This window comes from Myotis lucifugus, unplaced genomic scaffold, assembly GCF_000147115.1.
Source record: "Myotis lucifugus unplaced genomic scaffold, Myoluc2.0 scaffold_318, whole genome shotgun sequence".
Classification (NCBI taxonomy): domain Eukaryota; kingdom Metazoa; phylum Chordata; class Mammalia; order Chiroptera; family Vespertilionidae; genus Myotis; species Myotis lucifugus.
The window spans coordinates 914596-935399 of record NW_005871366.1 but is presented as its reverse complement, the minus strand read 5'-3'; the positions used below and the strand labels follow the sequence as shown (position 1 = coordinate 935399).

General features: G+C 42.9%; 1 protein-coding gene across 1 annotated transcript in view; it reads left to right on the top strand.

Moving 5' to 3' along the window:
- The window catches only part of ZNF318 (zinc finger protein 318), a 36147-nt gene that overhangs the window by 4156 nt on the left and 11187 nt on the right, over positions 1–20804 (top strand). Inside the window, 8 exon segments of the mRNA XM_006100605.2 lie at positions 8–52; positions 55–224; positions 2747–2898; positions 9208–9436; positions 9438–9848; positions 11033–12475; positions 14481–14580; positions 16707–17011. Coding sequence (XP_006100667.1) covers positions 8–52; positions 55–224; positions 2747–2898; positions 9208–9436; positions 9438–9848; positions 11033–12475; positions 14481–14580; positions 16707–17011 — 2855 coding nt within the window.

Sequence of the window (20804 nt, the reverse complement as noted above, 5' to 3'; positions counted from 1 at the left end):
CGCCGAGGCTCCGCGTCCCCACCCCGCGGCCGCCGGGCCTCGCCGTCCCCGCCGCGGGTCGTCGCGGCTCCCCTTCCCCGCCGAGGGCTCGTCGCGGCTCCCCGTCGTCGCCGCGGGGCCGACGGCTCTTCCCGGCGGGTTACCGAGGCAGCAGCCGGGGGGAGTCCCGCTCCGACTTCGCCCGGGACGGCCGCGGAGACCATCCAGGCGACAGCGGCAGCCGGGTAATGCCACCCCTCGACCGGGACTCTCGCTGCCCCAGCCCCGTCACCCCGGGTTCTCGCTGCCCAGACGCCCTCCGCCCCGGCGCCGCCAGGCCCTCCAGGCCGGGTCCCCGAGTCGGGGGTCCTTCATCCCCTGGCGGCGCCGGGACCTGAGGCTCCCCGCCGGCCGGGAGCTTCTGTGCACCGTGAGGACTCGGGACCGCTAGGCGCCGGGCGGGAGCCGCGCCGTCCCCAGGGAGGAGGCGGTGGGCCGCGCTCGGGGCGGGGGGAAAGTTTGCCAGCGGGCCCGTCTGCAGCCCCTGCCGGTGCTCTCCCCGGAGCTGGTGCTTCCTCGGAGCCTCCGTGCCTTTGTGTCCCCGGGACACGAGCTGCCCCCCAGGGCGCAGGAGGGAGGCCGCGATGTCTCTGTGGCGCTAGGGTCGCCTGAACCGCCAGGTGGACCCCGGCGTGGAGCTGCGGGCGGTCTGAGCGGGGTGGGGGGCGCTCCGAGGGGGTGCGGCCCGCCCGCCCCCTGGCTGTGCGGCGGGGACTCGGCCGAGCCCCTGCCCTCACCTCGGAGCGCTCCCAGCCTGCGAGGCGAGGGAGGCGTTCACGGTGATTCCCTCTGAGGAGCCGCTGCGGAACCCGGGGCGCCGCTCGGAGGGGTGATGCTGTGATTCGTCCCCGCTGCCTGGCGCCGGGCGCCCGTGCTTTCTGCCGCCCTGTTCCCCGGCGAGGGGGCCGGGCGCGGGGGGACAGAGTTTAGGGCGGACTCAGCGTCGCGCTCCCACCCGAGCACCCCGCTCGGGAGCCGCTGGGCAGAGTCCGGTCTCTTGTAAAACCCCGTCGCGGACCCGCTCTGTTTTCTCGGGGGGGCCCCCTGACCGGATGCGCTTGGCACCCGGGTCCCAGGTGAATGGACTGGCCACCGCGTTGAGGCGCTCACCGATGGGCAGCTGTGGTCTGGGTGTTAGTTACTGCGGGGCAAGCGAGGACAGCGGGACCCTTTTCCAAACTGCCCTCCTCTCCGTGCACCGCCTCGGCGGAGCACACTGGGTTTGCTCGGGCTTTTCTGTGTCAGTAAGTGCCCTCGCTCACCCATGGCTCGCCCGCCATCTCCCTCCTCCCAAGCGAATCTGTCAGATTAACTCCATCTGGCCAGCCTGCCCGCTCTCCCTCCGAAATGCGTCCCCCAAACTGCCCTCCTGCTATCACTGTCGTCTAACCCTACTGTGCCCTGCCTGGAGTATTACACTCGGCTCCTTTACACGCCACTTACTACCTTCCAGTTTAATTCTCTACCCGACAATCAACATGATTTTTAAAACTTTATTTTATACATTTGAGAAGTATTTATTGAACATCTACCACGTTAGGCGCTGTTCCGGGTACTAGGGGCATAACTGAGCAACCCAGTTAAAAACTCTGCCTTTGTAGAGTTTATATGCTAGCAGAGGGAGTTGAGTAAATAAAATAGAGAAAATGTTTGGCATGTAAAATGCTTAAGAAAACAGAAACACAGAAAAGGGAGTTAATAATTTTTGATAGGGTAGCCAGGGAAGGCTTCTGGGAAGGTGACTTTTTAGTAAATACCTGAAGGAGGTGAGGGTATGAGCAGTGTGAGCATCTGGGGGAAGAATGTAGTCAGATCATATCACTTTCCTGCTTGAAACTCTTCTGTGGCTTCACATTTTATTCTAAAGAATAAAATCCAGCCCTGGCCAGTGTTGGTCAGTGGTTAGAGCTCGGCCTGAGCACTGAAGGGTCACAGATTTCATTATTGGTCAAGGGCTCTTACCTGGATTCCAGGTTTGATCCCCTGCTCCAGGGACCTGTCACATTGATGTTTCTCTCTCCCTCTCTCCCTCTCTCCCCCTTTCAATCTATAAAAAAAATCAATGGAAAAAATATCTTTGGGTGAGGATTAACCACACAAAAGGAATAAAATCCAAACTTCATAACTGGTTTCTCCTATCTTCTGTCACTCTTATGTAGTCACAGTGGTCGCCTTTCTGTTGTTGCCCAAAACATGGTGAGCTCATTTCAAAGCTTGTTCTTTTTGCCTGAAACATCCTTCCATCTGTTCTTTGCAAGACTGACATCTCATCACTCAGGCCTCATCTTAAATGGTATCACCTCAGAAAATCCTGTAACCATCCTATCAGAAGCAGCTCCCTTTCTCCAATCTCTTTTGTGTTGTGTTTAAATGACTTTATAGCACTTACTGCAATCAGAAGTACTTTTCAACTCGCCTTGCCTCCTTCACTAGAAATGTATAGGTTCTGTGAGCAGATGTAATTCACTTCTCTAGTCCCATGCCCCGTACCAGTAAATGAAAGAATGAGAAGTCACTGATTGGGAGGGTTGGAAGTGTGGGCTTTCATTTAAGAAAATGATATTTTTTTAAAGTGCTTTATTTTTAGAGTGGTATCTTACTATAGCCATTTCTCACCTTGTTGATTCACAACTTTGTGACTAAGCAGAACATTTTTGGGCACAGGGCTGTATTGACCTAACTGTTACATTATCTTTTACTTTTGTAGAGACGATCTCCTGGTCTTCGTTCTGACTCTTCTTTGGAACAGAGCTTAAGAATCACTGTTGGCAATGATCACTTCTGTGTCGGCATACCAGAACGGCGGCGGCTTAGTGATAGATTGGGTTCACCAGTGGATAATCTGGAGGACGTGGACAGGTGGGCTTCATCTGAGGCAGTGTTATAATAGTGGTTGAAGGTAGAAACGTTGATGTTTTCTGAATGGTATATTTGAAAGAGTGATGCCAGCAGTCAAATTAAGCTTGATAACTTTCCTCTATGAGTAGGGAAAGAATACTGATGTAGACTCTGTTGCTGAAAGAATTATATAAAAGAAAAGACTTTAAAGGTCATCTTGGTCCAACTGGAAAGGGGAAGGCTGAGGGGACATAAACAGAGTCCCCTAAATTTTTTTTTTTTTTAAATATATTTTATTGATTTTTTACAGAGAGGAAGGGAGAGAGATAGAGAGTCAGAAACATCGATGAGAGAGAAACATCGATCAGCCGCCTCTTGCATATCTCCCACTGGAGATGTGCCCGCAACCCAGGTACATGCCCTTGACCGGAATCGAACCCGGGACCTTCCAGTCCGCAGGCCGACGCTCTATCCACCGAGCCAAACCGGTTTCGGCAGAGTTCCCTAAATTTAAAACAGATGAGAGGATATGGATTCTAAAATACTGGTACTAGGGGTCTCTTCTGCAAAAGGCAAGTTCTGGACAAAATAGGAAATATTTGATAGTGTTATTTTTCTGCTTGTTCAGGCTGAACTATAGATTCAGAAAGCATTTAGATAAATTCATGTGTAATATATGTATCTATATTAAATATATAAGCATGAATAGAAAGTTACAGATCTTTAACAATGTTATTATTTTACAACTATTAAGTGCTGAGGGAGGGCAAGTACACTCCACAGAGTATTAAATATAGATCTCAGGTACTAGGAACTTAACTATATATGGGAAGTAAATAATCATATTAGGTGTTTTTCGCCTCACAAAAGTAAAAAAGTAAGGACAGAGGAGTGCAGGGAAAGCACTCAGTTTCTGAGATCTGAGAACCATGTCTGTGATGGTCTCTACCCAGCACATTGGGAGTTTTCACAAATGATTAGCTGTAGCAATAAATCAATGTAATGTTCTTTCAAACTAGACTTCCATGCAGTGGTATACAGAGCATGGGCAGGCAGGTGGAGGACAGCTGGCAGGAAGTCTGAGGACCAGTGCTGCCCTTTGGTAATATTTACTTCAAAGTTCCAGTGGCTATTTGATGTACTGAAGCAAGGCAGTCCAGTCCAGTGTCATATAACACTGAAGCTTCTGAAGATAGGGCTTCAGGGTATGTGACTATATCACTTAATTGAGGAAACAGCCCTTGCCCCTCTGTAATTTCTATTTTAGGAGATGATTGAGTGGGTGGTGCATAATGTGATTCTCTTCCTTCCTTGTTGAGGTTTTGAGGTAACTTTAGCATTTCCTCTTGTTAGGCCTAGGCTGTCACCTCCTTTTCTATGAGCTTCATTATGTATGTGTTCTTCAGATAGCCAATTGTCTGTTTTTAAATTATAAAAATTTAAAAATTTCCTCTTAGGGAGTTTGGGGCAGTAATCTTTCCAGAATCATATATTTCATAGAGAAAAGTCTGTTTTAGAGAAAATGAGATTAAGGTGCTAAAAGGAGGCCATTCTTTTGACTTTTGCCCCTGCACTCTTGCGCAATATGGTTTGTGTGAATAATTACTGTCCACTAAAACCAGGACATAGGACCATTGGCAATCTCAGGATATCTCCTGAAAGTGAGTCCAATTTTCAGCTAATGAAACAGGCCATGTCCATCCTTTGTATGTAGGTTTTTAGTTATTTTTTTCCTGAGATCCCAAAATTCTTTCTCTTCCCTTATTGAAGCTGTTAAATTTTTATCAGGTTTGGGTTACAGATTGCCAGGGTTATCAGTATCTTCACCCTTGGCGGCTCTGTATGTAGGACTGAAAAGGGAACATGATCAAGTTGTGTGAAGACACTTAGTTTCTAAAGCCTTGTGGATGTGAGGTTGATTTCCCCTGGTTATCAAAGTACTCTGCATGTTGTAAGTTCCATTCTTGAAATTACAGAGGAGTGCAGGGAAAGCACTCAGTTTCTGAGATCTGAGAACCATGTCTGTGATGGTCTCTACCCATATTCCTCCTTGCTCTGACATACTTTGAAAGAGTAGGGTTTTTTCTCCCTCTGATTTGCCTTAGGGAGTGACAGAGCAAACAGCTTTCTTTAGGCATTTTGGGGAATCAGTAGAAAAAAAGAATGGAAAGTTTGGGCTCTGAAGAGCCTCTTTTTTTTTTTTTTTTTTTTTTTTTTTTACTTATAGCTTTATTGAGCCATAATTCATGTACCATACAGTTCACCTATTTAAAGTGTCCAGTTCAGTGACTTTTAGTATATTCACAGAGTTGTGCATCCACACCACTATGATTAATTTGAGAACATTTTTATTACCTGCATCCTTAGCTACTAGTCCTCCATACCTTCTGCCCTAGCCTATCACTAATCTACTTTCTATCTTTATGGATTTGCCCATTCTGGATATTTCATATAAATAGAATCATATAACATATGGTCCTTTGTGACTGCCTTTTTCACTTAGCATAGCAGTTTTTCTCATTATTACTGTTTTTTAATTCTCACCCAAGGATATGTTTCCTCATTGATTTTTTAGAGAGAGAGGAAGGGAGAGAGAAACATCAAACGGTTGCCTCCTGTACATACCAACCAGGGACTGAACCAACAACCTAGGTATGTGCCCTGACTGGGAATCTAAACCACAGTCTTTTGGTGCACGGGATGACGCTCCAACCAACTGAGCCACCTGGCCAGGGCAGCATAGCAGTTTTTTAAGATTTGGTCATGTTGCAGCATAAAATTGTACTTCATTCGTTTTTATTGCAGATAATATTTCATTGTAGGTATTTTGTTTATCCATTTAGTAGGGATGAATGCATGGATAACATTTGGGTTGTTTTTACTTTTTGGCTATTATGAACAACTAGAGGCCCGGTGCACGGATTCGTGCACTGGTGGGGTCCCTCAGCCTGGCCTACGCCCTCTCGCAATCCAAGACCCCTCGGGGGATGTCGGACTGCTGGTTGTGGCCAGATTCCCGCTGGCCACCTGCAGGGAACGGGTGAAAACCGGCAGTCCAGCATCCCCCAAGGGGTGTAGTAGTGCGCCAAATGGCAGGCGGCCAGAGAGGAGGCCGGGAGCCTGAGCTCCAGCTCATCCTGGCCCCACTGCACCTGCCGCTGCTTGGTAGGCTCACTGCGGTTCCGCTGCAGTCTCTGGGCTGCAGCTGTGTGGAGCACCTGCCCCCTGGTGGTCAGTGTGCGTCATAGTGACCAGTTGTTTGGTCACTTAGGCTTTTGTATATATAGATAGTGCTGTGAACATTAGTGTACAAATTTATTTGTGGACATAAATATGTTTTTATTGATTTTTAGAGAGAAAGGAATGGAGAGAGATAGAGAGGTAGTAACATCAATGAGAGAGAAACATCATTGATTGGTGGCCTCCTGCATGCCCCCTCTGGGTATTGAGCCTACAACCTGGGCATGTGCCCTGACCAGGAATTGAACTGCAGTCTCTTGGCTCCTGGGTGGACACTCAACCACTGAGCCATATTGGCTGAGCTGTATATGATTTTAAAAATATATATATATTTTATTGATTTTTTTACAGAGAGGAAGAGAGAAGGATAGAGAGTTAGAAACATCGATCAGCTGCCTCCTGCACACCCTCTACTGGGGATGTGCCGGCAACCAAAGAACATGCCCTTAAGCCAAGCTTTTATAGAGAGAATGTCACTGCACTATCTGAGCTATAGGGCTCATTTGTATTGCAGCCAGGTTTTGTCACTTATCCTTTCGGAGATCTAGGGAAGGAGGATAGGAACGTCTAATAAGCAACTTGATTTCTGCCTATATTTACATGAAAATTTTTTTTACTCTTTCTATGCCTTCATTCATTGTTTTTTGCCTCCTTTTGCTGGAGATTGCAAGTCTTGACTGAGACTTTCTGAGAGTCATCTCATTATTTATAGCTTCTTGGTATTTAGTGCTGGATATAGATCTTGGGTTAGTATGCCATTTGATGGTGATATGTAATAGTTCTAGTGGGAAGCTGAATGTGGGAGCATGGATGGCTTTGCTACTACTCATGGAGCCTGTGTTTTTTTCCCCCTTCACTAATATTATCAGAGACTTTTTTGTATGGTAGGTGGTATTTTAGCAATGGAGTGACTCACCTCATGGACAATACTTTCTGGAAATAGGGGGTTCATGGCTGACAAACCTACAAAGTAAAATATTTTACTTTAGTTAAATTTGATTTCAGAGATTGTCCTTGGTTTATTCCCATCCTTTCCTATTTCATTCTATATTGAGAATTAAAAATTCCTCAGATTATTGTGGAGGAGGTGAATAACAGGAACCTGTATTCCCACAGGTGACACTCTTTTAGAGGAGGTGATAAAGTTATTTATAGCTGTTAACAGGTCTAAAACTTTGAATAAAGGCTGGGCTGGTGAATAAGAAAAGTCAGCTCTTTGATATTCTAACTTAGTCCCAGAGGCAGGAAAACAACTATTTAAAAAGAAAAAGAAAAAGTAAGTCATTTCTAGAAACACAAAAAACAAGAGTAGCTACCAGAAACTGTAGAAGACACCAATAATTAACATCCTTTGGATGGTAATTCACTCTGGAATGTGAATGAAGTAAATTTTTCAGTCAGATTACTTAAAAGTCATATGCTTAAAGTGCTAGGGTATCTTTATTTCCATCTGTGATTTAAATCATAAACTTTCTTTTTTGGACAGTAGAAACTCTGTGACCATAATGCCTAAAAAGGTTAGGACTCTTGTGTGGTATAGAGCTCTGAGTTGAAAAGACAGATGTCCCTTCCTGTATTTTGTACCTTTATGTCACAAAGTTTATTTCTATGAAATAAAAATATATAGTGAGCCAAACCATCACAAACTCTTTCCTGGGCCCAAGATGGCAGAGTGCTTGTGGCTGTCCAGGCAAGGCAGGGAAGAGGGTAACAAAACAGGCTGTGAGGGAGTTTTATGAGCCAGCAAAACAAAGCATTGGAGAGCCTTCTAAAACTCATGAGAAAATCATGCCAATTAGATAGATCAGTAGTTAAAAATGTTTTGTTTTTTTCTTCTCACAGTGAAATCTTTCTTTTCCAAGTGAAATATTATACAGAACTTTACTAGATAAACAGATAAAGTTGGGGCTAGTATGATTCAATGAGGTGAGGCCTAGACTCTGTTTTCCTAGTATGTCCTTTTTTTGGGTAGCTCCTGAGCACTGTTCAGAATCTCTGTGGAGCACAACTTAAAAATCAATGATCTGAACTGGTGTTTTTTTTATTTATTTTTTATTTTTATTCTATTTTATTTTTTAATTAAATCTTTATTGTTCAGATTATTACATTGGTTCCTCTTTTTTCCCACCATAACTCCCCTCCACCCAGTTCCCACCCCACCCTCCGCCCTCACTCCCCACCCCCTGTCCTCATCCATAGGTGCACGATTATTGTCCAATCTCTTCCCGCACCCCCCACACCCCTTTCCCCCCTCAAGAATAGTCAGTCCATTCCCTTTCTATGTCCCTGAAACTGGTGTTTTTTTAAAAAAATTTTAAGGTGCATACAAATCACCTGGAGATCTTGTTAAATGCAGATTCTGATTTAGTAGGCCTCAAAGGAGCCTGAGAATTTGTATTTCTAAAAAGTTCTCAGGTAATACTGATGCTGCTAATTCAGACCACACTTTTAGTAGCAAGGAGCTAGAATTTACCTATTGTGGAGTTTTGTAATCCAGGGCTCTTTATAGTCTGGTAGTGGTGTTTTCACGTTACCCAAAACCTAGCATGATACTCTGTACCCCCAAAGTCAAGTCAAAGAAATCAGCCTAAGAGCTCTGTTTACATAGATTAGTAATATCTTGCCTGGCCAATGTTGCTAAGTGGTTGAGCCTTGACCCATAAACCATGAGGTCACAATTCGATTCGATTCCCAGTCAGGGCACATGTCTGGGTTGCAGGCTTAATCCCCAGTAGGGGGCGTGCAGGAGGCAGCTGATCAATGATTCTCTCTCATCATTGATGTTTCTATTCCTCTCCCCCTCTCCCGTCCTCTCTGAAATCAATAATACCCCCCCCCCCGCCCCCACACACATATTTAGATTAGTAATATATCCCCTTGGTTAGAGGCTGAAGTTTCTTGTGTCTGCCTCAGGGGAAAGGGAGGGGAAATGTTCCATGTATATATAGAGATTTGTTCTTGGACTTCATGATTATTGTCTTTTGTCCTAAGCATTCTGTAGCATCCTTGTGGAATCTCATTTTCTTAGCCTTGTCTGGTCTTGCTCTTTCCAAGTCTATTGTATTTAGTAAGTCTTGTCTCTTTCCTCAGGGATGACTTGACTGATGATTCTGTCTTCACTGGAAGCTCCCAATGCACTCGAGGTGTTGAACGATATATTTCCCAGGAGGAGGGGCCTCTCAGTCCCTTCTTGGGACAGCTTGATGAGGACTACCGAACAAGAGAAACTTTCCTGCATCGTTCTGATTATAGTCCCCATATCAGTTGTCATGATGAGATGTTGCATGGAACAGAACGGAGTAGAGGGCAAATTCAAAAGCTCCTATTCTGTGCGACCCGAGGAAAGGAGCCGGGAAGCCAAACGGCCCCGTTATGATGATACAGAGAAGAAGCACAGCATGGGAAATGATCACCCAAATTTTACATCAGGGACCCGCAGCTATCGACAGCATAGACAGAGCCCAAGCCCTAAGTTTCTAGACCCTGAGTTTCGAGAGCTGGATCTTGCCAGGCGAAAACGAGAGGAAGAGGAGGAACAAAGTAGGAACTTGAGTCAAGAGCTGGTGGGAGTTGATGGTAGTGGCACAAGCTGTCCCATCCCTGGATTGTCAGGTGTCCTAACAGCATCAGAGCCAGGATATTCTTTACATCGGCCTGAGGAAGTATCTGTGATGCCCAAGAAATCGATTCTGAAGAAGCGGATTGAGGTGGACATGGAGTCTTCTATGCAGGTCTCTGCTGCATTTCTTCTATGGCCTCTTGCTAGTTACTTTATATCTTAAAGCCTGGTTACTTAGGTGGGGGCTCTGTCCCTAGGCATCTTTGTAATATGTGCTGGACCAACATTGTTAGGCCTATGGGCTGCACCTTCCAGAACTCTCCAAAGGAAACTGTATGTCTCATAATGCATCAGTAGAGCGCTCTACTGTTACATATTTCTAAACAGACGTTTTGGAGACTATCCATTGTATCTATTTCTCTAAATTGGGTAGCCCTCTAAGAATCTTTAACTGTTTTTTTGGAAATGAAGTTTGAGGCAAAGGGAGGAGATGATCTGAATTTTCCTTATGTTTTTTATTTTTTAATTGATTTTAGAGGGAGGAAGGAAGAGGGATAGAGAGAAACATTGATGAGAGAGAGAGAGAGAAAGGGGGGGGGGCATTGATTGGCTGCCTCCTGCATGCCCCCTACTGGAGCTCAAGCTCTCAACCTAGGCATGTGCCCTGACTCAGAATCTAACAGTGACCTCCTGGTTCATGGGTCAATGCTCAACCACACCAGCCAGGCATCTCATCTCTGTTTAGAGAGAAGACAAAATATATGAGTGGTAGGACACTAGACCAGAAATCAGGTGATTCTGAACCCAACTCTGCCACCAATTTGCTGTGTGATTTTTAGACAAGTTCTCACCATTCTGGGCCTTAATATTTTTTCTTCACTTATAAAAAGATGGTCAGGCATAAGCACTAGCTTTTAGCTGTCCTTTTAAGAACTAAAGGTTTTTGAAGAGGTGCCTAAGGGCACTTAGGGAAGCAAGGGGAGGCTGATCAGTTAGTGCTTCAAAGTTTCCTAACTCCACTTAAACCAAAGCAGCTCTACTTTTATGTGTTTTTTCTTTAGGAATTCATAGAAAACAAGTAAGCTAGGACATCTCTAAAGTTCTTTTGAATTCAAATTCCTTGATAACAAATGAGCAAAAGGGAGAATTCAATCCAATCTGCCTTATTTCCTATTTCTCCTTGTCATAACAAACAACTGGAGAGATGGGGACCCAAATCTTGAACCTGGCTAAGGATACTGTACCTCCCTCATCCCCTATTAATTCAGGAATAACCAAGCATCTGAGCATTTCCCTCGATTGCTGGTTCTCTGAGTTTCTGCATATGGGCCAAATTCATTGTGTTTGTCTTTGCAGCTTGAAAGCTTTTCGAGCAGTACCGGCTCCAGCGAGGATCATCCTCTCTTCTCTGGATACCCATCTGTTCCACTGAGTGGTGCTATTGCTGCTTTTGCTTCAGAGATTGAAAACAAGGGGACTATGGTAGAGACAACCCTGAAGGAACCTCAGGGCAATCTCCACCAATGGGGTCCTCTTCCTGGGATGTCCAAGGACAACAGTCCTCTCAGAGAGAAGTTTGGAAGTTTTCTGTGCCACAAAGAGAAATTGGATATGAAGGCTGAGGGACCTGAGCGACACACAGACTTCTTGCTGCCCCATGAGAGAGCTAGCCAGGATGGCAGTGGTTTTTCCCGCATTCTGAGCATGTTGGCAGATTCTACCAGTACACAGGAAAAAAGGCGACATAGCTTCCCTGACATTGAGGATGAGGAGAAATTTCTCTATGGAGATGAAGAAGAGGATTTAAAGGCAGAATCTCCACCAAAGCCCCTTGGGAGCTCTGATAGTGAAGTTATGAGGCAGAAGGCAAGCTCCCTGCCCTCTTCAGCTCCAGCTGTAAAGCTAGAATCAATAGAAGAGACCAATCCAGAATATGCCAAGATTCATGACTTGCTCAAGACCATAGGCCTGGATATTGGGGTAACAGAGATTAGTCAACTGGCTGCACGCACCCAGGAACGACTTCATGGCAAGAAACCATTACGTTCCTCCACTGACCGCCGTTCCTCAGTTGACCAGCACTTTTCAGCAGACCGCTGTTCCTCAGTTGACCGTTGTTTTTCAGCTGATCAACTTTCTTCAGAACCTCACAAATTGGGGAGTAGGGAGGCACACCATAGCAATACTCATTCCCCAGAGGTGTCCTATCCACATCCAGTCTCACCTGTGGATCCTTACCTGTTTACAAAAAACAGTCCCCCATTCCTAAAGTCTGACCATCCAGTGGGTCATATTGCAGGACCAGAGGTGGTTGGCAGTGGGTTTCAGTCATCTGTTGCAGTCAGGTGCCTGTTGTCATCAGCCCCATCTCCCCCAATTAGACTTCCACACTCTGCTTCTTTATCTCAGTTTCATGTGCCAAGGACCTCTCAGTTTGCTGCAGCTCGGATACCTTCAAACTACCAGGGTCCTGCCATCGCCCCTGCTTCCTTTGATGCCTATAGGCATTACATGGCATATGCAACCTCAAGGTGGCCCATGTATCCCACCTCTCAACCATTAAAGCACCTTCTACCTGAGCCACACAGAGTAATGCCAGTTACCAAACAAGCTACTCGTAGCCGTCCCAATCTCCGTGTGATCCCTACTGTGACTCCTGCTAAGCCCAAGAAGGAAAAGTCAGTGTTAGGCTCAATTCCTGTTGCCCAAGTGCCTGTCCAGGTGTCCATCCCACCGCTCATAAGATATAATCCGGAAAAGATCTCTGATGAGAAGAATCGTGCTTCCCAGAAGCAGAAGGTGAATATTAGCTTTGGGGATCCTCTGCCTGAGTCGTTTATTTTAATATAAATTTGTATTTGTCTTTTAGAAGGAGCTGAAAAAACATAAGGCCCTTTTACTTTAAGTTCTTTGGAGGCTGCTGTCATCACCCTAAGTCATGTATATATCCCCTCTGTTTTTCTCACATGTTTTCTCAGTAAGACTCAACTAAAGTCTGGTCCTAGGTCCCACTGTAATTGCTAGACTTCTTTTTTCTATTTTAAGCTTATTTCTTTATTCAAATTATTTGCCTTAGAACACTTAGGGATAGGAGCCAGGAGCCTTGAAGTCTTCAATGACCTCATCAGGGAGTGAGGAACCAAAATTGGGTTGTTTGAAGGAGAATCAATAAATCTTATGTTTCAGCTGTTCTGTCTGTGGAGTAGCCACTCACAGTCTCACTGCTTCACTAATAAACTCTTAAAAAAAACCCAAAAATAGATAAATCTATTTTTCATCCCACTAAGTTTTAGATCCTTTTCTTGTAGTGATTATGGGTCAATATCTAATAAATAGTTGTTGTTTGTCAGTTAAACCAAGAAATAAATTTTTCTTGTTCTGGTTTATTTTAGAGTCTAGGAATCACATTTTTATAACACTTTTTTTTTAAAGCAGTTTTTTTTTTTTTTTTTTTACTATCAGGTTCATGGGGTTCCCAGGCTGTAAGAAGGGGTCAGTGGCTGTGGTAAAGATACAATTCTAGATGTTTTAAGGGAATAGCTAAAAATTTTGTAGGGACATACAATTCTAAGTAGAAGAATTTTGAATGGAAAAATTGATACATATTGTTAATTTTAAAGGTCCTTAAAAACTAATAACACACTTTGATTAGGAACATAAAAATGTAATACATTTGGATACATTTGATTTGCTAATAAAATAATACCTGAGGAGAAAAAATAAAAATAAAAAACGAGGGCCAATCTCATTTTTTTCCAGTTTAGAAGAAATTTAGCTAATCCTTGAGAAGACAAAAAAAAATGATCTTAATTTTCCATTGTACTTGGATACCCTGAATTTTCATTTTGTTGAAATCTTTTGGGAAAGGAGGGTAGGTTCAAAAAAGACAAAACTTAAGACTGCAGAGACACTGTTTGGAGACTGAGTGCTTTTTTTTTTTTTTAGTTAATTTTCACCTGAGGATATTTTTCCATTGATTTTTAGAGAGAGTGAAAGGGAGGGGAGAGACAGAGAGAAACATCAGTGTGAGAGAGAGACATCAATTGGTTGCCTCCTACACATGCCCCGACCAGGGGGCCTGCAACCGAGGTATATGTCTGGCCCTGGGTCCCACTGAATTGAACCTGGGACCCTTCAGTCCACAGGTTGATGCTCTATCCTCAACCCAGCTAGGGCGAGACTGAGTGCTTTCATTTAAGAACCTAGCACATAAGTCAGGGTTGATAATAACAGGTGTTTCACACTTGCCCATTATGGACAAGCCATATTTGTTTTTTTTCCATTAGGTGGTAGTAAAACAGTCGAAAGATCATGAGCTTTAGGTCATTTATACCTAGATTTTAAATACTCTTACTATATGACCCTGGATATGTTACTTAATCTTTCACAACTTCAATTTCCTTATTGTAAAACAGAGATAATGTCATGAAGATTAAATAAAATGGTATATGTAATGCAACTAACACAGTGCCTCACCCATAATGCAGATTAGTTTCCTTGATGGTTCTTTTTGGGTTTAGAGCTACTATCTAGCAGTTGCTGTCAGTAGTGTTAGGTTAAAATTAATAGTGTAATTCTTCCTGCATAAAAATAATACTTTTGGGGCAATGTAGCTCTGGAAAGGCTAATTCAGTTCTGGAATTTGGATTGGAATAAAACCACCTTTACTATAAAGTCAGAGCCTCTGTGTACAGGCATTTAGATTATCACATTCAGATACTACCTAGCATGCGGGCTATGGATGAGTGCAGTAGGAAAGGGAAGATGTTGGAGGCTGAAGCACTTACCATTTTGTACTTTGCAGGTTATTGAAGAGAGGGAAAAACTAAAGAGTGACCGGGAAGCTCGCCAGAAGAAAATGTACTATCTCAGGACTGAGTTGGAGCGACTTCATAAACAACAAGGTATCAGACACTCCTTTGTATGACTGCCTTTTTGTAGTAACTTGAGTAGGAGACCCAAATGAAGATCTCTGGGGACTCTCAAACAGGTTCAGTGACCTGAAGTCTCACTTAAAAATTTTTTTTTTAGATAATTAGACTTATAGAAAAGATATAATTGTAGTATAAATAATTAGCAGGTATTCTCCATGATTATTAGCATTTTACTGTATTTGCTCTATCCTTATTTCCCTTCTCTCAATCTATGTGTGTGAAATTTTTCCTGAGTCAGCATGTATCTCCTAACAATAAAGAATTGATTTCCATAACCATAATTTATCAAAATTAGGAAATTAGCAGTAATACTAGTCTACTGATATTATTCATTTTTCACCAGTTGTTCAAATATGTCCTAAAGCAAAAGAATATGCAAGATTATGCATTGCATTCCGTTGTCATGTTCTTTTAGTCTCCTTTAATCTGTAACAATTTCTGAATCTTTTTATTTCATGACATTGACATTTTAGAAAAGGTCACATTTTGTAGTCTGTCCTTTAATTTTGGTGTGTCTGATGTTTATTTATTTAATTCAGGTTGTGAATTTTTGGCAGGAACATCACAGAAGTGATGCTGAGTTCATATCAAGTGTTGCTTTGTCCCATTACTGTTGATATCAACTTTGATCATTTGGTTAAGGTGGTGTCTGCCAGGTTTTTCCACTGTAAAGTTACTATTTTACCCTTTTTAATTAGTTAGTATCTTATAGGGGAAATACTTTGAGACTATGTAAATATTCAATTGCTCCTCAAACTTCTGCCTGCTAGTTTTAGCATTTATTGATGTTCTTGCCTGAATGAGTTGATATGATAGTTGTTAGTGATTTTCTAATTTCATCATTCTGTCTTCATTAGTTGACTTTCTGTTGTTAGGAGGAGCTTCCCACCCACCTCTCCTCCTCCATTTATTTATCCATTCATATCAGTCAACTCATGGATTCTCCATTCAATAAATTATAATAAAATTCTATCAATATTTGTTTTTATGCTCAAATTGTCCCAGATTTGGTCAGTGGGATCCCTTTAGGTTGACTCCTGTGTTCTTTTAATATGTCCCCATCATTTTTTTGAGTACTTCCTCACTTTTTGGCCCAAAAAGATGTTACATGATACCTCTTTTTTTTTTTTTTTGGTAATCCTCACCCAAGGATATTTTTTCCATTGATTTATAGAGAGAGTAGAAAGGAATGGCGGGGGCGGGGGCGGGGGGGGAGTGGGGGGAGAGAGAAACATCAGTGTGAGAGAGACACATCAATTGGTTGCCTCCTGCATATGCCCCGATGGGGGCCGGGAATTGAACCTGCAACCCAAGTACGTGAACCCTTACCCTTCGGTGCATGGGCCAACACTCTAACAACTGAGTCACACCAGCCAAGGTCCATGATATCTCTTTTGATTTTTCTCTTCATCTATGCTTTTAAGAATTAATATACACCCCAAGGAAAGGACCTAACAAGGTTTCTAAATACTACAGCTTGGTGATAATAATGGAAAATTACAGTGTGAGAAGATATTATTTCTTCTGTTTCGGTTTGGACTATTTAGGGATAAGAATCTTAGTTACTAATCCTGAGAGGATTAATTCATGAGGACCTGCCATTTGGATAGGAGATAACATTAAGTGAGCCTGAGGCAAAACTTAAAACTCAATGTAGGCATTGGTGAAGGGTCCCTTAAATCAGACAAAGTCAAATATGTGACTAATTTTTGCTCTCTGAATAATTCTTTCCTTCTTTGGAGATGACAGCCTCTGGATTCATAGTTACATCATTTATTAACCTTTTTAGAGACACATGCACACAAACTTGTATATACCATTTTGGGGATTCATGGAGCCCCTGAAGGCAGTCTGTAGATTCCTTAGCTAATAAACCCTGTATGAAAGATAATATACTAGTAATCACTCTTCCTTTACCTCCATAGAAACTTCACTTCAACCAGCCCAGTGGAAGGAGAGTTCCACTTGCTTTTTAAAAGTTTTATGGGAGAAAATGTTGTGACCATAAAGTCTTGAGAGTTTACTACTTATGACTGAAAAATAATGTCTTAACTTACTTTCTTTGTGTTTCTTTCTGTTGACGTTTGACTACTCAGGGGAAATGCTGCGCAAGAAACGAAGGGAGAAGGATGGCCACAAAGACCCTCTCCTGGTGGAAGTGAGTCGGCTTCAGGATAACATTATGAAGGATATTGCAGAACTTCGACAAGAGGCAGAAGAGGCCGAAAAGAAGCAATCTGAACTGGACAAAGTGGCTCAGATCTTGGGAATTAACATTTTGGACAAATCCCAGAAGTCTTCAAATGACTATAAAGAGTCTACCGAGAAGCCTGGGAAAACAGAAAAATCCAAGAGCCCAGAAAAAGTATCAACCTACTCAAACTCCTCTTCGAAAAGCAAGGTAAAAACTCAACTTTTTCATTTCTATTTTTTTTTTATTTTCATGGCCTCCTAAAGAAGCTTTCTAATTAACCGTTTTCTTAGCTTCCCTTTCCAACCTGTTCTTACTCTTGTTAGAGTTTTGTAAAGCATTGATCGATCAGATACTCTCCAGAATTTTAGCAGTTCCCCATTGCTGACAAGGTAGAATCCCAAACCCGTAGTATTCAGGGCCCTCCATGTTCTTGTTCTAGCATTTACTCCAGTTTTAGCTTCTGATCTTACCATAATATATATACCATTTTGTGGGTTCATATTTTGCAACAAGGTTGTACATTTCAGTTCTCAAATCAGTACAGTAAAACCTCGATGTAACGGGCTAATTTGGGCAAGGGGGTATCTCTTAAAGCCAAGAGTCTGTTATATAATAAAATAGGTTTTCAAAATGCATGTTAAAATATTGACAAATTAGTTAATCAGTTTTTACTTACGTAGACATAGTTGTGTAATTAAAATTAAGTGTGTATGAGAAGAAACCAAGATGGCGGCATAGGTAAACACCTGAAATTGCTGCCTCGCACAATCACTTCAAAAATACAACTAAAAGACAAAACGGACATCATCCAGAACCACAGGAAGGCTGGCTGAGTGGAAATTCTACAACTAGAAGGAAAGAGAAAAGCACACTCAGACTCAGAGGAGGTGTAGAAGTAAAGTGCAGAGGTACGGAGGCGCATGCAGAAAGGGCTGGCAACTGAGGACACGGTTGTATTTTTCAATCAGGAGGGAGTCACAAGCTCCCGACAGCTCTGAACTGCAGTTCCCGGTGAGTCTCTGGGGACCCAGACTCATACGGGGAGAAACTGGACTGTCTGGCGTTAGATGGAACTCGAGGGTGGCTTTCTCTCAGAGGTGCTTGCAGTGATTACCGTGGGACACTGAGACCTGGGGCCTCTTAGGGCAGGGCTGAGGATCAACCATAGCTGTTTGCTCGGCCCTGTTGATTCCCTGAGACCCCACCCCACCCAAGCTGTGCACAGAGGCTTTTGCATATGAATGGCCTGGCCCTTTGCAATCTAAAATTACCTAACAAACTGCAGCTGGGTCAGAGAGGCCCAGAACATCCAAAAGAAGGCCCAAGGCCCCACAGCAGCTTGCATTGCTTCACAGCTGGGCCTCATCTGGGCACCTCCAAACCCCAAACAAAGAAGAGGAATCTGCAGATCTCTCCATAGCTCCTGCTGGGTAGCCTCAGGCAGAGGCTAAATTAGCACCTCCTTAGAGATCCAAGAGCCAGTGTACCCAGTGGTCAGAGTGGGACCATCCAGATTACAACTCCTCAGATCCATAAGGGACACACTCAGGGGGCAGACTCAGCACCAAAGCCCCACTGTAGCAAGTCTTGCCTCATAAGGGTGTCTCCAGCACAGGAGTTCTCCCACCATAGACACAGCTGAATCTCACAGCCAATTGGCCTGGAGGTCAATTCCTCCCAGTGATACCTACAACAATCAAGGCTTAACTACAACAAGACTGTGCACAAAGTCCACAAAGGGGTGCACCAAGAGTGTCCACCTCAGGTAATTGGGGAGGCTGAGACACCGGGCCCTATAGGACACCTAGCACAGAAAGCCACTCTATCAACACAGGGAAGCAGCCAAAATGTGGAGACAAAGAAACAGGTCACAAATAACAGAAATGGAGGAAAGCAAACTACTGGATATAGAGTTCAAAACCACGGTTATAAGGTTTTTCAAGAATTTTCTAGAAACCGCCGATAAATGTAGTGAGACCCTTGATAAATCTAGTGAGACCCTCAAGGATATGAAAAAGGACCAACTAGAAATTAAGCATACACTGACTGAAATAAAGAATATCATACAGAGATCCAACAGCAGACTAGAGGATCACAAGAATCAAGTCAAAGATTTGAAATACGAAGAAGCAAAAAACACCCATCTGGAAAAGCAAAAAGAAAAAAGAATTCAAAAATATGAAGATAGTGTAAAGAGCCTCTGGGACAACTTCAAGCCTACCAACATCCAATTTATGGGGGTGCCAGACGAAGAGAGCGAGCAAGATATTGAAAACCTATTTGAAGAAATAATGACAGAAAACTTCGCCTACCTGGTGAAAGAAATAGACTTACAAGTCTAGGAAGTGCAGAGAACCCCAAACAAAAGGAATCCAAAGAGGACCACACCAAGACACATCATAATAAAAATGCCAAGAACAAAAGACAAAGAGAGAATCTTAAAAGCAGCAAGAGAAAAACGGTTAGTTACCTACAAGGGAGTACCCAAACGATTGTCAGCTGATTTCTCAACAGAAACTATGCAGGCCAGAAGGGAGTGTCAAGAAATATTCAAAGTGATGAACAGCAAGAACATACAACCAAGATTACTTTACCCAGCAAAGCTATCATTCAGAATTGAAGGTCAGATAAAGAGCTTCACAGATAAGAAAAAGCTAAAGGAGTTCATCACCACCAAACCAGTATTATATGAAATGCTGAAAGGTATTCTTTAAGAAGAGGAAGAAGAAGAAAAAGGTAAAGATAAAACTTATGAACAACCAATACATATCTATCAACAAGTGAATCTAAAAATCAAGTGAATAAAAAATCTGATGTACAGAATAAACTGGTGAATATAATAGAATCAGGGGCATAGAAAGGGAGTGGACTGACAATTCTCGAGGGGAAAGGGGTGTTGGGGGTGCAGAAAGAGACTGGACAAAAATTGTACACCTATGGATGAGGACAGTGGGGAGGGGGCGGTAAGGGCAGAGGGTGGGGTGGGAACTGGGTGGAGGGGAGCTATGGGGGGAAAAAAGAGGAACAACTGTAATAATCTGAACAATAAAGATTTAATTTTAAAAAAATTAAGTGTGTATGAAACGTTTAATTTCACAAAAAAGTTTTTTATATGTATTACTATAATTTTAAATTTATACTGAATAGGTCTAATAAATGCATGCATTCACCAGTCACCACGAGTAAACAAATGCACATAGCTGGGGCATGGCTTAACGTGTATCAGAATATCATTGGCCTGAACATGTTAAAACTGTTGCAGAAAGTCATATTACATGACAACAGAACCAGTTACCTCTCACTCAGTGTACAACCTGTGATCAAGTGATAATCATTCACCGAACACTGTTTATGAGTGATGACTCTTGGATTTAAATATGTAGACATTAGTTGTAGCTATGCAATACTTATTTATGTCAGCAAAATTAACTACAGTGTTTTTTCCAACATATGGCCTATTCACTAAAATTTGTTAAAAATAACAGTGAATTAGCCCTGGCTGGTGATCTCAGTGGTTAGAGTGTTGGCCCATGCACCAAAGGGTTTTGGGTTCAATTCCCAGTGAAGGGCATGTGCCTGGGTTGCGGGTTCACTCCCTATCCCCTAGTTGGGATGTGTGTGGGAGGCAACCAGGCGATGTGTCTCTCACATTAATGATTCTCTCTATTGCTCTTTGTCCCTCTTTCCCTCCCTCCCTTCTACTCTCTCTGAAAAGCAATGGAAAAAATATCTTCTGGTGAGGATTAACAAAAACAAAGAAACAAACAAAAACATTGAATTAACAAAAAAAATAACCTGTTAATTTAATTACAAGTAAATTTTGGTTAAAGGCATTTTAAAATTAACAAGGTGTTAATTTTCACATATAACATACAGACCAGAAATTTTGTCCGTTAAATCTGAAGTCCATTATATTGAGGTCTGCAAAATGGAAGGTTTGCTGTATTTGATACAGGAATCACTGACTCTCAGAAATGCTTTCTTTCCTTGGCTGCTATCA